The sequence below is a fragment of the Strongylocentrotus purpuratus genome, unplaced genomic scaffold (genome assembly GCF_000002235.5).
Source record: "Strongylocentrotus purpuratus isolate Spur 01 unplaced genomic scaffold, Spur_5.0 spur5_scaffold_12, whole genome shotgun sequence".
NCBI classification, from domain to species: Eukaryota; Metazoa; Echinodermata; class Echinoidea; order Camarodonta; family Strongylocentrotidae; genus Strongylocentrotus; species Strongylocentrotus purpuratus.
In genome coordinates, this window is record NW_022145597.1 from 19,350,891 (window position 1) to 19,364,795 (window position 13,905).

General features: G+C 40.7%; 1 protein-coding gene across 1 annotated transcript; it reads left to right on the plus strand.

The window, feature by feature from the left end:
• The first annotated feature begins 1,099 nt into the window (after positions 1-1,099).
• LOC752413 lies at positions 1,100-9,408 on the plus strand. The gene is made up of 6 exons (XM_030982019.1): positions 1,100-1,428; positions 2,425-3,732; positions 4,800-4,975; positions 5,739-6,160; positions 7,505-7,607; positions 8,333-9,408. Exons 1-6 carry the CDS (start codon positions 1,356-1,358, stop codon positions 8,483-8,485), a joined length of 2,235 nt encoding a protein of 744 aa, XP_030837879.1. The 5' UTR covers positions 1,100-1,355; the 3' UTR covers positions 8,486-9,408.
• Positions 9,409-13,905: the final 4,497 nt, after the last annotated feature.

Consider the following 13,905-nt stretch of genomic DNA (forward strand, 5'->3'; position numbering starts at 1 on the left):
CGAACCCCAAACCGACCGATCCTTGGCCATTCGCAGTACTGAATTCCTTTTGTTCGGCCTGTTGTCGGTGTTGTTGGTGTGACACGGGTTTGAGCCTTTAAACAGTCTGCACGCGGAGAGCTTCATATCTTGTCTATGAAGGGAAAAGGTGATTGTGCATCGTGATGTATCAAAATCGATTTTAGAAAAGGGGAAGGGGTGGATCCGGGGGGGGGGGGTGATTCTCCATATACGGAGTGACTGAAATGAAACTGAAACTGAACTGAAACGGTTATACGACACATGCTCCTTCAACATTTGCTCAGCAGACAAGGCCTTCATAACCAAATATTGCATTTCAGCCCGACAGATAGTATACCTACCTATAACCCTAACCCTAAACAACATGATCGAAACTAATTTCGACCAATAAATGAAGAGCAATATCAAAACCCTTTTGTATATCATATAGAAATCATATGCTGATAACGTAATGCATCATTCTAATGTTCCCGTATTTCTAAATGGGATGGACGAAGCTATTAACATTTCCTTAGGTCGATTTTTAGAAAGTAGATGCGATCAAGCTAACCCTAACTTTATCCCCTAGATAGAGACACACAGAATGCTCCATGGCAAGGTGTCAGCAAACGTAAAAATATAGCGCATTTGACCGTAGCGCAGTGGGTTGGGGTAGGGGGTGGGGGTTGGGGGGGGGGGGTGGGGGGCAATGCGTTGCCCCTCCTGACATATGTCCTACCAAGTAAGATAACCATGGCAACTGTATAGATTATTCAAGTACTGATGAGGTATTACTTTATCCCTAAACAAAAAGACGCCGAAGATAACGTGAAACATTTTCTGAAAAGACTTACTTTTTTCCTCTCACCCAAATTATAAGTAATTTTTTATCGATAACCTCCTCCCCCCCCCCCCATTCCCCCTACTAAACGTAACGCATACTAACAGTGTAGGGATGACAGGAAAGTATTGTCCCTCCTGAAATCAAGGTCTGGATACGCCACTGCTTGGTGCATGCTCTCTGAAGCCAGGCTCGATCCAAAACAGGAAGCATGTGATGACTTATTATCAATACCCAACAATTGGAACTGGACTGTTTTGACTGCGCACTAGCTTGCTTGGCAGCTCGACAAACTAGTTGGGTTCAAGAGAGAGATCGGAATAGACCTAATGCCAACCCTCCCTAGGCTCCCCACCATACAGTTATGGCGTAACGCGATGTGGACAACATTTCATTGCTGACGCTAATTGCGAGAAAGCCTTGCAGAAATAAGTGGAAAGGTTGGATCTTCAATTAATTCAGACACCAGTTCCAGTGAGCTTCTTGTACGTGAACGATCTCGTGAACCACCACGATGACGATGACGACGACGAAGGCATGGATGATGGTTGTAGTGATGGCTGTGGTGGTGGTTATTGACGGGACCAGTGAGTATTATCTCCTGACAGAGAATTATGAACGCCTGGACGTTGCATGCCCGCGAAGCGTTATTTGCCTGACGTGGAAATGCGCCAAGGACTGTCACAGGCTTTGACGCGCCATGCAGAGAGTGAATGTGTAATGAATAGTGCAAACATTGTCTTGACTTGACGGGCGGCGTTATTTTTTTCGGCGGCACAGATTGGGGTTAGGTGCGTGTTGAGCCTATGGGAAAGTTTAGGATTAGGGTTAGGGTTAAAACAAGACCCCTTTACAAAAAAAGCCCCAATCTGTGCCGCAGAAGAAAGTAACGCTACCGGGCGTATAGGCTAATTCCTTTAAATGTGTGATTAGCACAAGTAATAACGCAACCACCGAAGGGCGCCTCTTGTGCTACGGTCTCTAAAGCGCTTTGACTTGTTTTTTATTTTATCAAATTTTACTGGCATAATGATTTATGTGGTTATTGTTTTTATTTCGAAATCTCAACCGTGGTTCCTTTGTATTATATTATTCAGGAATTGCTTTGATAAGTATTAGTCATAATAAAACTTTCCATACAGTCATAAATAGTAACTATAGGCCTTCAGTAATGGCCTACTCGATTTCCCCAAAACCCAGACAAGGAAATTGATTTCCGAATGAAGTCCCAGGCAGAAGTTAGGAGAGAAAAGGAGAGAAAAAAATCCTTTACCACCTTCTCCAACAGCAAATGCAACAGCCGTAGGAAGAGAAGTCGTATCGTCTTCCTTTGGCGCACCCTTCCCCCGCCTCTGACCTGTTTTTCTCTCCATACCCTCTATCTCTCTCTTTCTCTCTCTCTCTCTCTCTCTTTCTCTCTCTCTCTCTTTTTCTCTCTATCTCTCACTCTCTTTGATTAACTCTCCCCTCCCAGATACACCAGCTTGAATTAATCCCCATATCAATATAATCAAAAAGGGCATTTCATGAATTTGTCACAAGTAAAAATTAAACTACTGGCTCTCTCTTCCTCTATTTTGCAGAAGCACTTGACATTCCGAGTACGATCGGGAATGATTTTGTATTCGGTATACCATCGGACTACGTCTATCGGCGTAGCTCTTCCAAACGTGTCTTTCTGTCGTCACACAGTGGCCAAACTGTTACTGCTACGATTGTCACTTCTGGTAGCAACTTCCGCCATGTCGTTGAGGTACCTGGTGATCGTGAACTTAGGGTTGATCTACCAAGTTCACTTACCTCACGTGGCACTGGTTTGAAGCAGAATGTTGTTGGAATACGAGCTGATGGTGACCTGAGCGTTCATGTCCAAATAGAAGCAGGGGTAAACTCTGGAGCCTTTACCCCTCTCCCTACCAGAAGTCTTGGGAACGACTACATCGTAGGTATCTACGAGCCACTGACTCTAAAACACACTAAGTACAAGGCAGGCTTTACCGTGACCGCGACGGAAACGGGCGCTCTGTTACAAATCAGGTTCAGTCAGATAGTAGCATTTGGCCACGTCTTATATGGTCCTCATGATGTCTTTAAGTTTCAGCTTGGGGCATTTGAGTCCCTGCAAATCATGAGTGACAAGGACCTGACAGGTTCACGAATCAAGTCGGATCAACCCGTGGCGGTTGTGACCGGAAGTGAATGTTCGCGAGTCCCGAAGGGAATCAAGTACTGCGACTACCTATTTGAGCAAATGCCGCCAGTACATACCCTTGGGAAGCAGTTCATCGTGGCGCCATTTAAGGACAGAGAAAGCAGCTATGTTCTTCGAATCGTCGCCCCTTTCAATGACACCAACATCATCTTTTCATCCCCACATGCAAATGATGTGCACCTCAACGAAAACCAACACCACGAATTTATATTTACCCGTCATGTCGAGCTCTCGTTCCGATCAACCGAACCCGTTCTGGTTCTGCAGTTCATGAAAGGTTTCCAATCTGGAGATTTCGTCGGGGACCCGTCCATGGTCGTCATCCCACCCGTCGAGCAGTTCATCGTCGGGGACTTGTCTCTCACCTCTATGGACAATGATCACGTCACCGTGATGGTTACAAACTCGAACATCAGCTTATCCGGACTGCGCGTGAACGGTAACCTCGTTGGTCGCGATTCGCCAGACTGGCGTGTCATTGTAGAGGATGATGTCTCAAGTGTCCTCCATGGAACCTTACAATCGGGTCGTCACACCATCGGCCATACTGATCCTCAAGCAAGGTTCTTGGTGATTGGCTATGGAACGGGGTACCTGAGCGGACGAGCATTCCCTGTGGCGTATTATCTTAAACGATTGTACGTCCCGAGTACAGAACCGCTGTTCATTCCTCCAACAGGTTAGTTGATACAATATAATATGTTAGCCCTGTGGTGGATTCTTTGACGGAGCAGGGTGGATGGACCCCCCCCCCCCCTAAAAAAAAAAAGCAACAGTGCATAAAAGACAAATGTGCCCCTGTCAAGTTTGAGACCCCAGACTTTCACTTTAAAAGTGTGATAAACCTTTTTATTTTTATCTTATTTTTTACAGTACGATTGTATTGCACCCCCTAGCTTTCCTCGATCCACAGAGCTCTTGATCCACACCTGATAAATACATCGTTTGTTGAGAGCCAGTAGGACTTTAACTCACCTGATTGTACACATAGCTAACGCTCTTCTGGTTCTCAGAAAAGGATACACCAATTAAAGATAAACTTGAGATCTGGTAAAAAAAGAAAATGAATTCTCACAGAATCTAACGAAAATTACACTGAATGTTCAAGAATACAAATAAATGTCATGTGCTAAACAATTTTGGAAGAAAATGTATACTGGCTGAGTAATGAGCATAGCAAGATAAGGAAATCAAGGTAGTACTAACCCCGACACCATTTGTGTTGTCCCGTATACTTCTTTCTGTGTACAGTGATTATTACTTACCAAGACTGGGCCAAATTTATGATGATTTTGATGACTCCAGAACCTTGCATTACACACCAATCAACTTTTCTGATCGATTCCACACCTTTTCTTTCACAATGCAATCACATTACCAGAACTCACCTTTATCTTTAAGCAACCTTCCTTAATTTATATTTACAAAAATTACAAATTTAAATTTAAATTAAGTTAAAAATTACAAAACTCTTATTCACTCATTCTTAAACACATACGATTCTACCCATGTATTTGTCCATATATTATATACAAGAACACACACGCACATAAACGCACGAAATGACTGACTCGTATTCTTTACTTATAATAAATGTATTGCTCAACAGTCAAAACAAGCTAGTGACTTATATTTCTTTCTAAAGGTGTTCAGAGTAGGGCTTTCTGTTATGATGTCATTTAGATAGATTTATTTGTTCTTACTTGGGGTGAATGATATTTCTGAGATCATTTTGTATCTGTTTAGGTTACGAAGTGCAATGTTACAACTCCTCAATGTCTATCACCCTGGATACATCGGTCTTTCTCGTTCACGGTCCCGATGATGTCACCCTCAACGATCCTTCCTGCAAACACGTGATCGTCCAGGAGGGCATCGTCATGCTTACTACACCCTTCGATTCGTGTGATACTCGAGTTCAGGTAACACAGAATGTCTGACCAGGGAGCGTTTCACAAAGCCTTTTTTCAATGACAAATAACAGAAATCAGTGACAAATCTGCTAATAACCAATCAGAAGCAAGGATTTCAGTAGCTTATAACACAAATTGTCATTTGTCACCCATGACAAGTTTTGTGAAACGCCCCCCGCCCCCCAGGGCCCTGTTTTACAATTCTTGTTATCAAAAACAAACTACAATAGCTACTGAAATAGTTGCATTTGATTGGACATTGGCAAGTTTATGAAAATGTTTTAAAAGTTATGAAAATGTGACAGCTGTTATTCATGATAAATATTATGAAACAGGTGCCAAGTCATGCGGCTGGTAGATTGAATCATATTTTTCGTCTCTACAACAACAAACAAAAATGTGAAAATAATTTAGAAAGTGAAGGGAAAGGAAAATAGATCGTTCCCTCCTTCAGTCGCAGAAAAAGCCAGAATCGGCTACTACTCGGTAATGAACTTGTAATCAGTCGTACGAGTGGTATGTCAACTTGATTCGTTGGGGATCGTTTATACCCTATAATTTATATTACCAGACATTGCCTCATTTGGAATTTGAGTCAGGAAGAACTTATTTTGAAAGTCCATATCCAACCCATTTTTCTGTTACAATCCAGTCGTAGTCATAATACGTGATGACCTTAACGAATACTCATTTGGAAAATGCCTGTAGCAATTGTGATGTGTTTTGATAAAGAATATTCCGTTTCTTTAAATCAAACACTCCGTCTGATTAGGAGCAAGGAGATTCTGTCACGTTCTCCAACACCCTGAGGTTCGCCGACCATGTCATCACCCCTGACTCTCCCCTTCGCTACCTCTCCTTCAAATGCGAATCGGACCAAGCAGGAATCAGCGGGATCTCACCACTTACCGGAGGTCGCCGAGAACCGAGCGCCCTGGTCTTGTCCGATGCTGTCCTAGGTGACCTGTCTCTTAGCCTCGTCCAGTACATGGATGATGCCTTCGGGACATCAAGCAATGCCTCCTCAGGGACAGACCTGTTTGGGACATGGATGGAAGGGGTCCAGCCGGGGCAGAACGTCTTTGCGGTGAACCTGACGTCCTCAGTGGATGCCAATGTGTTTGTTGATTCGTGCTGGACCACTCCAGGACCAGACGCTCAAGACCAGGACTCAACGTCTCTCATCCAGGATGGGTAAGTCCCGCCCTTCCCCCCTCCCCACTCAGTTCTATGTAGGGTACGCATATGCGTGTTCCCTCCTTTTGAAAACACCCCCTAAGTCCGGTGTATAAAGTCAATTTTGTGTATGTACGAGCCGGACTTTGGTGCGTGAAAAGTACCCCTTTACCGGACATTTTGGTAACACGCATGCGGTCATTCCGACCCTGGAGTGGGGGGGGGGGGGGAGGGGGGGGGAGGGGCGGGGGGTATACAAGATGATACTGTGTTGCTGGTCGATAAATTGGTATAAGAGGTAGGGGCTAGGGGGTTCCCCCTCCTCCTTTAGAGTTCAAAGTTACCAATGTGTTTGGCTGTTTGGCGGCAGCTGCAATTACCTCTATTTAGACTTTATCTAATCTATTATATTTTGTTGACAGCGTTACATTCTCACAACATTCAAGTGACCAACACAAATCCTTTCCCTGGCTCACAAAGATAGAAAATAGATAGCCTCAAGCCTTGAGTAGACAGAAATAACCGTCTAGTATGGGAATTTTAATTGAACTTATATTTGCAATCGGTACAAAGGTGGTCAGGAAATAGAGCAAGATGTAGTCTCAATTAAACCACCGTGGGTATAAGAGAGTGAAGTTTTCGGTCTACCAAAGCCCCTGCCAACCCCAACTATATCATAAAGCTTTGACTAAAATCATCTACACATATCATATGCGTACATGATTCTCTCTCTCTTCTCTCTCTCTCTCTCTCTCTCTCTCCCTCTATCTATCTATCTTCAACGATTCACACATTTTGGTTTTAATCATCAAATTATGTAAAAGTATATCGCCGCGAATTTTCTTCTTTCGATTGTGGTATTTATGATAACATGCATATCGCATCTTTACTGGTTGATTAACACACGAATGTATTTCGATTATGAGCAAACTTCTGATAATTTGGTCTTAATTACTCAGGATAGCCATATCACGTATTAATACTGCAGGCGCTGCAATTATAACTATCACCCCAGCATTTACAGGTACCAATTTGATAGTGACACATTTTGAATTAATGCCGTGCCAAAAGATGTTATGTTGGTCTTGGATTCGAGCCCTCAACCTTTGGATTGAGATCGAGCCAAGTGAAGTAACCACTATACCAAGACACCTCCATCCACCCGAACTTTTCATTGGAAGATGCTTCTGCCTTTGTTCAACATGATTTTTGACATACATGTACTTTGGGCAAACGCTATCATCTACAGCAGAAAACTAACTTGTTTGTTTATTGTTGTCGCACATGTTTTGTTTTTTTTGTTTTTTTATTTTATAATCATACCGGTAAAATATTTAAGATTATTGCATCCTTAATTTTCAGCTGTGAGATTGATGATACCATCCATATCGGAGCCTCGGCCGATGATCCTCGATTCAGGCCGATAGCAGTCGATGCGTTCAGCCCCATTGGAGAGTATAATGAGGTTTGTATAGGCCTTTACAAGAATGTTGTATTGCCCTTTAGGTGCCAAAACAGGGGTCGGTCGGGATTTTTTTTTTTTTTTTTTGTATAACTTTTTTTTCTTTTTTACTCCCTCTTTTGGCTGATATTTCTCAGTTTTGAATGCTTTAATATTTGTTTTCCTCTAAAAAACGGTAAAAAAAAAAACTTTTTTAAAAAGCCGACCATAGAGTTCAAGATTTTGGGGTCGGTTGCATAGGGCAATACAACATTTTTTGTTAGGCCTAATAGAAATCGCCTGTGAGATAGAGGGAGTGGAGGCTACAGTGGTAGAAAGTGTGATCAAGTGAGAGAGAGGGGGACGGGGAGGGGACGAGAGATACAGGGAGAGATTTAGAGGGAATGGGGAGAGAAGGAGAGACGAAAAGATAATAATAGAAGGATTTATTATACATGTAGATATAAAAGCAGAGATGGAGAGAGAGAGATAAAGAGATTGGGGGCGGGCTAGGGCAAATGACATAACTATAGGAGGTAGATGGGGGGAAAGATAACAGAAAGGGATAAGGGCACAAGACGAGATGGAGAGAGAGAGAGAGAGATAAAGAGAGAGAGAGTGAGAGAGAGAGAGAGAGTGAGTGTTTGTCGAAGGGAAAAGGGGTGAGGGGAGAAGATAGAGAGGTAAATACAGAGATGAAAAGACCAAGTTGCCAATTCTTATACTGTTTTCTTTTCTATTTTATGCAGGTATTCATGCATTGTCGTGTTCAAGTGTGTCGTGGCCAGGAGTCTGCGGCTCACTGCTGGCAAGAGTGTAGACGAGAACCTCGTAACAGACGACATATCCGCGGAGTACGAGAAATGTACACCATTTCGACTGGACCAATCAAGGTCAAGTAATAAAAAGGAAAATCCCAATTCATCGGTTTTGTAACTTTATTTCATGGCAGACGCAGAAGAACGTTGATGACAGTGTAGGGGGGGGGGGGGGACTCTAACAAATTGAACATGCAGGCAGTGTTTCTGAAAGCAATGAGCACTCATCATTCACTGCTTCTCTCGATGCTAATAGTAGCACTACCCCCGGGGGGTAAACTAAATTATCTGCTGCATAATTACTTTTAAATCCAATAATTTATAATAAACACAATCGTAAACTGGTAAAGACTTCCAAGCAATCAACTCGCGGTCAATGGCCCCTGATGTAACAAGTCACAATACTAATGTTCGCATGGACAGTAATGAACAGGGCTTTTGAATTTTGCCTTTTAGGTTGATTTTTCGAAAGTCTTAGCGATCATGTTCTTAAAGTCATGGATTTCGGAAAGCATATTGAGTGTTCACGATGCGGTGACCGACATGCAGTTAAGTTATAGCTAGGAGATGAAATATTCGCAACAAAACTAAACAATATTTATTCCATGTGTGTCGAGTATCACTGATCGTGAGCCCTGTACTTCATGCCCTATCCATGTATACAAAGAAAGAGCTTCAATTCTAGTTTCGAAATTGTTTGCAGTTATTTGAAAGTATATATATAGGCCCCTGCCCGTGTATCACGGGTTACTGGACATGTTCTTGTAGAATGATTGTGTAAGTCTTGAAACGATCTACGCAAATAATATGTACAAAGCTATAGATCAAATGTATGTAGTTAGATGTGTAGATAAAGTATGATTTCAGATCAATATTATGTAATATATTATGTGAAGTATTTATGCACAGATTTGTATAAAATACGTATGAATAAATATGATTTCATGTGATGTGACAGATCATTAAATAAATGTTATCATCCTGCTTGACTGATAAAATGCAAATCACATACTGTACCTCAAAAAGACTGTCATATTTTGTTCGGGGGGAGGGGGAGGGGGGTGTTGAAGGTGGGTCTTTCTTTTCCCTAGCCCACTTCAATTTAACACAAGGGTCTTTTGCACCAGAATTTTGATTAATTAAAACTCAGAAGATCAGTCGCTAGTCTGAAACAGACTAACGACTGATCTTTCTTTTATCCCCTCTTCTTCTTTACTCTGCACACAAGTTTGGATAACCCGATTTAAACTTAAACATTTATGATGTCTACTATAGTAACAATTAAAACAATTTTGACTATATTTTCCCTCCTACTTCTTTTCGCTTTGTTTCCAGCTTAATCATCCATTCTCTCTCTCTCTCTCTCATTCTCTCTCTCTCTCTTTCTCTCTCTCCCTCCCTCTCTGTCTGTGTACTTCCACTTTCAACCCCTTCTTTCCCTCCCAATCTTTCTATCTCACCCTCCCTCTCCCACCATTTCTCTCTCTCGCACACTAACACAAATTTCTTGAATTGCTTCTAATATAATTATGCAATGTAATTTCATGGTCTTTGCCTAGATATCAAACAAATAACATACATGTAATACTATCAAAAACATATCAAGTGAGAAAAGAGGAATTAATTCAAATGTAAGTCAGATAAAATTCAAAACCAGTGAATCTCTTGTGTATGTACATTTATTAATCCAATATCTTGATTTCAAGTCATCATGATTACTATAATATCTACATTCAAAATGACCAAGTCATGTGACATTTCTAACTCCATAATTTGCACAAGGAAAACAAGTAACATAAAGTCCACAAAATACACATGAGGTGATTGGCTGTATTTCAGAAAAAGTGACTGGGATGCAAAGAATTCCCAGATAAAAAAAAAATATTCTTGTTCTCGATGATTAGGCCCAAATGCCAGCCCATGGAGTTCCAAAGGTGAACATTTAAGAAAACAAATACTATTATAGAAATGCACCAACCCAATCCAGCGGGCATTGAAAGAAGAGCAGATTTACTTGAGTGCATGATCATACATAATGTTATGAAGAGTTGTACACAATATGAACAAGAACAGGCAAAGTCTTCACATATAAAAACTAAATTTTGGAAACTCAAAATCCTGCAATCTACCAACATTTAGTCCTGATGCTGGGCCTAAGATTTTGTTCAAAATCTGGTTTTACAAAGGAACTTTCCTAGTCTGAAGAATACTTTGCATGGTGGCTAATAACACCTGCGCGGTGTTTCGTAAAGCTGTTCATAAAGTTACGCATGACTTTACGAAAGACTTGAATATGAACTGCCAGATAGGATGCCCAAAATTTTTCCTGATGTTTTAACAAAGTGTGACTATATTTCCAATAACCTCAATTAAATTATGGCAAAAAATATACTTTGCATTAAAAATGTTTGTAACTGCAAGGAAAAGGTGCTATATCAAATATCTTTTGGATTGGATTGGATTCAAGTTCAGTTGATGCAGTTACAAATGATTGAGCATCTCATTTGGCTATTCATATTCAAGTCATTCGTGAAGTCATGCGTAACTTTACGAACAGCTTTATGAAACAACCCCCTGCTTATGTTGTACATCTAAAAGAGCATTGAAAATGAAGGTCCTTCCACAGTCACTCTAACAAATTCTGTTAATGGCCGTTTCGCTTGACCCTTTCGCTTGACCCTTTCCGATGATCCTTCAGACATTTTGGAATAGATTCACTTGTATGCCAATATCTCTTCATTTTAACCGATTGCCTAGTGAACTCTCATTCTCATAGGCTTAGTACACAATCCATCGGGGCCCTGTTTCATAAAACTTGTTATCAATGACAAACGCTAAATTTCTATGATAAATTTACTTTCAGCCAATCAGATGCCACGATTTCAGTAGCTTATAACAGTAGCTTGTAACTTGTTATTGATATCAAGTTTTATGAAACAGGGCCCAGGTTCCCATAGGTAATGGGCTAAAGGCACACTGTCCTACTTGTAGCTACTTGCTCCCTCTATATAGAAAACTTCCCCAATCGGTGCCTATCGGTCCCCCATGATCCTCTTTTTCTTATATTAAATGAGAGCTGAGTTAATGAGATAGCCACCTGTCACAGTGACCTCGCTGGCTCGCTGGGTGATCTAATCACTCTGGCTGAAGTAGTAAAGCCTGCCTCATGTTGAAAATTTGTTACTGGCTTCGCAAACCTATGTATGTCCTTTTATAAATTTAATGCTTCCCGGGAGAAATTTCAATCGTTTAAACACATTTTTGGCTTTATATCCAGTGCTGAGTGGCGAAGAAAGAAACTGAATAGCTAAGCTTTGAAAAGAGGTTGGATAATTACACCTGTACATGAATCACAATTTCCAACTTCACAATTCAGGACTCCTCAATCCTCTCTCTCTCTCTCTCTCACATGGTGCACCCGCAAGCCTACTGTATAATTTCCAATTAGTTCAGTTATAAATAAATATCTTACGCATGCCCATTCCAAATTTGATGTCCATTCCAAATTTGATGGGCATTGATGGTGTATTCTTATATACATTATTCATCTCTATGTATCTCATATGTAAAGAGAACTTTGTGAAAAGAGCACAAAGCACAATATGCACATGTACGTGTAGACTGTACATATATGTACAACTATAATAAGAAAAGGAATATACATGTATCGATCATTCATAAGAGAAGAATATTTAGCTTTTTGGCATTTACAAAGTTAGTATTGACAAAAACTATATACATGACAGAAGCAACAGTCAGTAAGAATTGGAAAGCAATACATTTTATGTATCTGGGAAAATTGAATAACCTATCATTACAAATTAAATTGATACCAAGCAAATTATAGAATTGAGAAAAGGGAGAAAGAGTGTTTATGAATTAAATTGGTAGAATATATATTTCATATTGGTCCATAAGTGATGAAAACTCATGTAAAAACACTGAATTTCCATCTAGACCGCAGATTGTAAGACGTAGGACTAAGTCTAAATACATCACATATGTATGAACAGTATGATGTACTTAAATGTATTACTACATGTAATTTAAACATAACACAAAGAACCTTCACTCAATGGTACTGCCATTGATCGGTTTACATTCATCCACACCAGAGCAAATAATGTGGTCATATTCAGATTCAGCAGTTTCAGCCCATTTAGACTCCAAACATTATAAAGATCAAATGCTCTTCTCGGAGCCAGAAGGGCATTAACTCTGTGTTCAGTAGATGACTTAAAGCCCTTCCGGCTCCAAACAGACAAAATGATTAAATAAGACAGTAATTTGATAATTTCAGCAAAAAACTACTGAATTTATGACAGAGAGATCACATAATTTCACAATTCAGCATTCAAGAGCTGTAGCATGTAATTACTCATCTTGATTTTTGGCAATGATGAATAGGGACATCTCCACTGTGTCTACTCCTCCATTACATCATGATGTTACCCCCTTGACTGCTGGCTTGTTATATTCCCCATGTGTTTGATACAGGAATTACCGGGTTCCAGTAGGCAATGTGTTAAGAAAGTAGATGAAGACAAAGGATCCTCGGTCACCAACTAGTAACATGCATTTTTGGAGGAACAGACCAAATGTGATGTGGGGGGGGGGGGGGTTCACAAAACTTGTCATCAGTGACAAATGACAGTTTTTGTTATAAGCTACTGAAATCCTTGCTTCTGATTGGTCATCAGCAGATTTGTCACTGATTTTTGTTATTTGTCATTGAAAAAAGGATCCATGGTCAATTACTCAACTTGCTTTTGGCAACAGTGATGGGTATTATTGGGATGGAGTGGACTTCAAGAGTACCAGACAAGATTCATCAACTCTTGACCAAAGACAGGTTAAGTAATCAGGGAACCCGTTTCACAAAGCCTTTTTTCAATGCCAAATGACAAAAATCAGTGACAAATCTGCTGATAACCAATCAGAAGCAAGGATTTCAGTAGCTTATAACAAAAACTGTAATTTGTCACTGATCACAATTTCTGTGAAACGCCCCCCAGATGTCTCTTCAGGTGATTTGATCTTCAGCCACTTCATTTCCCTTCTTTCTTGCTCCTCCATAGTCAAGTTGCAGGGGCAAGATCACAATTTATGTCTAAATCAACAGTCCAGACTTACAATAGACTCCTCAATAGACCAGTTGAGTTCTAATTCAATCCTTAAAATGTCTCTAGTTCACACATGAGTTAAATCATGGAACTCCGAATACTTTTGGGAGGGAACTATTCAAAGATCCATGAACTAACTAACCAACCAATCAATCTGAAGCAGCCTCCATTGTCATTGTCACTCATTGCAGATTCATGTAGATAGGCTCTAGTCTAGACCTGCAGAAGGTCAGTTGCATCTAAATGTACATTAGAAAAAAAATTACACATACAGATACATGTTCTGACGGCCTCGGTTTAAAGTCTCCACAAGCCTTCCTGGCCCACAATAAATTCCCTTATCCTCTCCACGCCTTCCTCAAAAATGCTTACATGCGTTGC

Coding starts and splice junctions, on each gene's coding strand:
- LOC752413 (XM_030982019.1), top strand. CDS start 1,356: ATGACGATGACGACGACGAAGGCATGGATGATGGTTGTAGTGATGGCT. Junction 4,976..5,738: donor CGTGTGATACTCGAGTTCAG/GTAACACAGAAT, acceptor CCGTCTGATTAG/GAGCAAGGAGATTCTGTCAC. Junction 6,161..7,504: donor ACGTCTCTCATCCAGGATGG/GTAAGTCCCGCC, acceptor CTTAATTTTCAG/CTGTGAGATTGATGATACCA.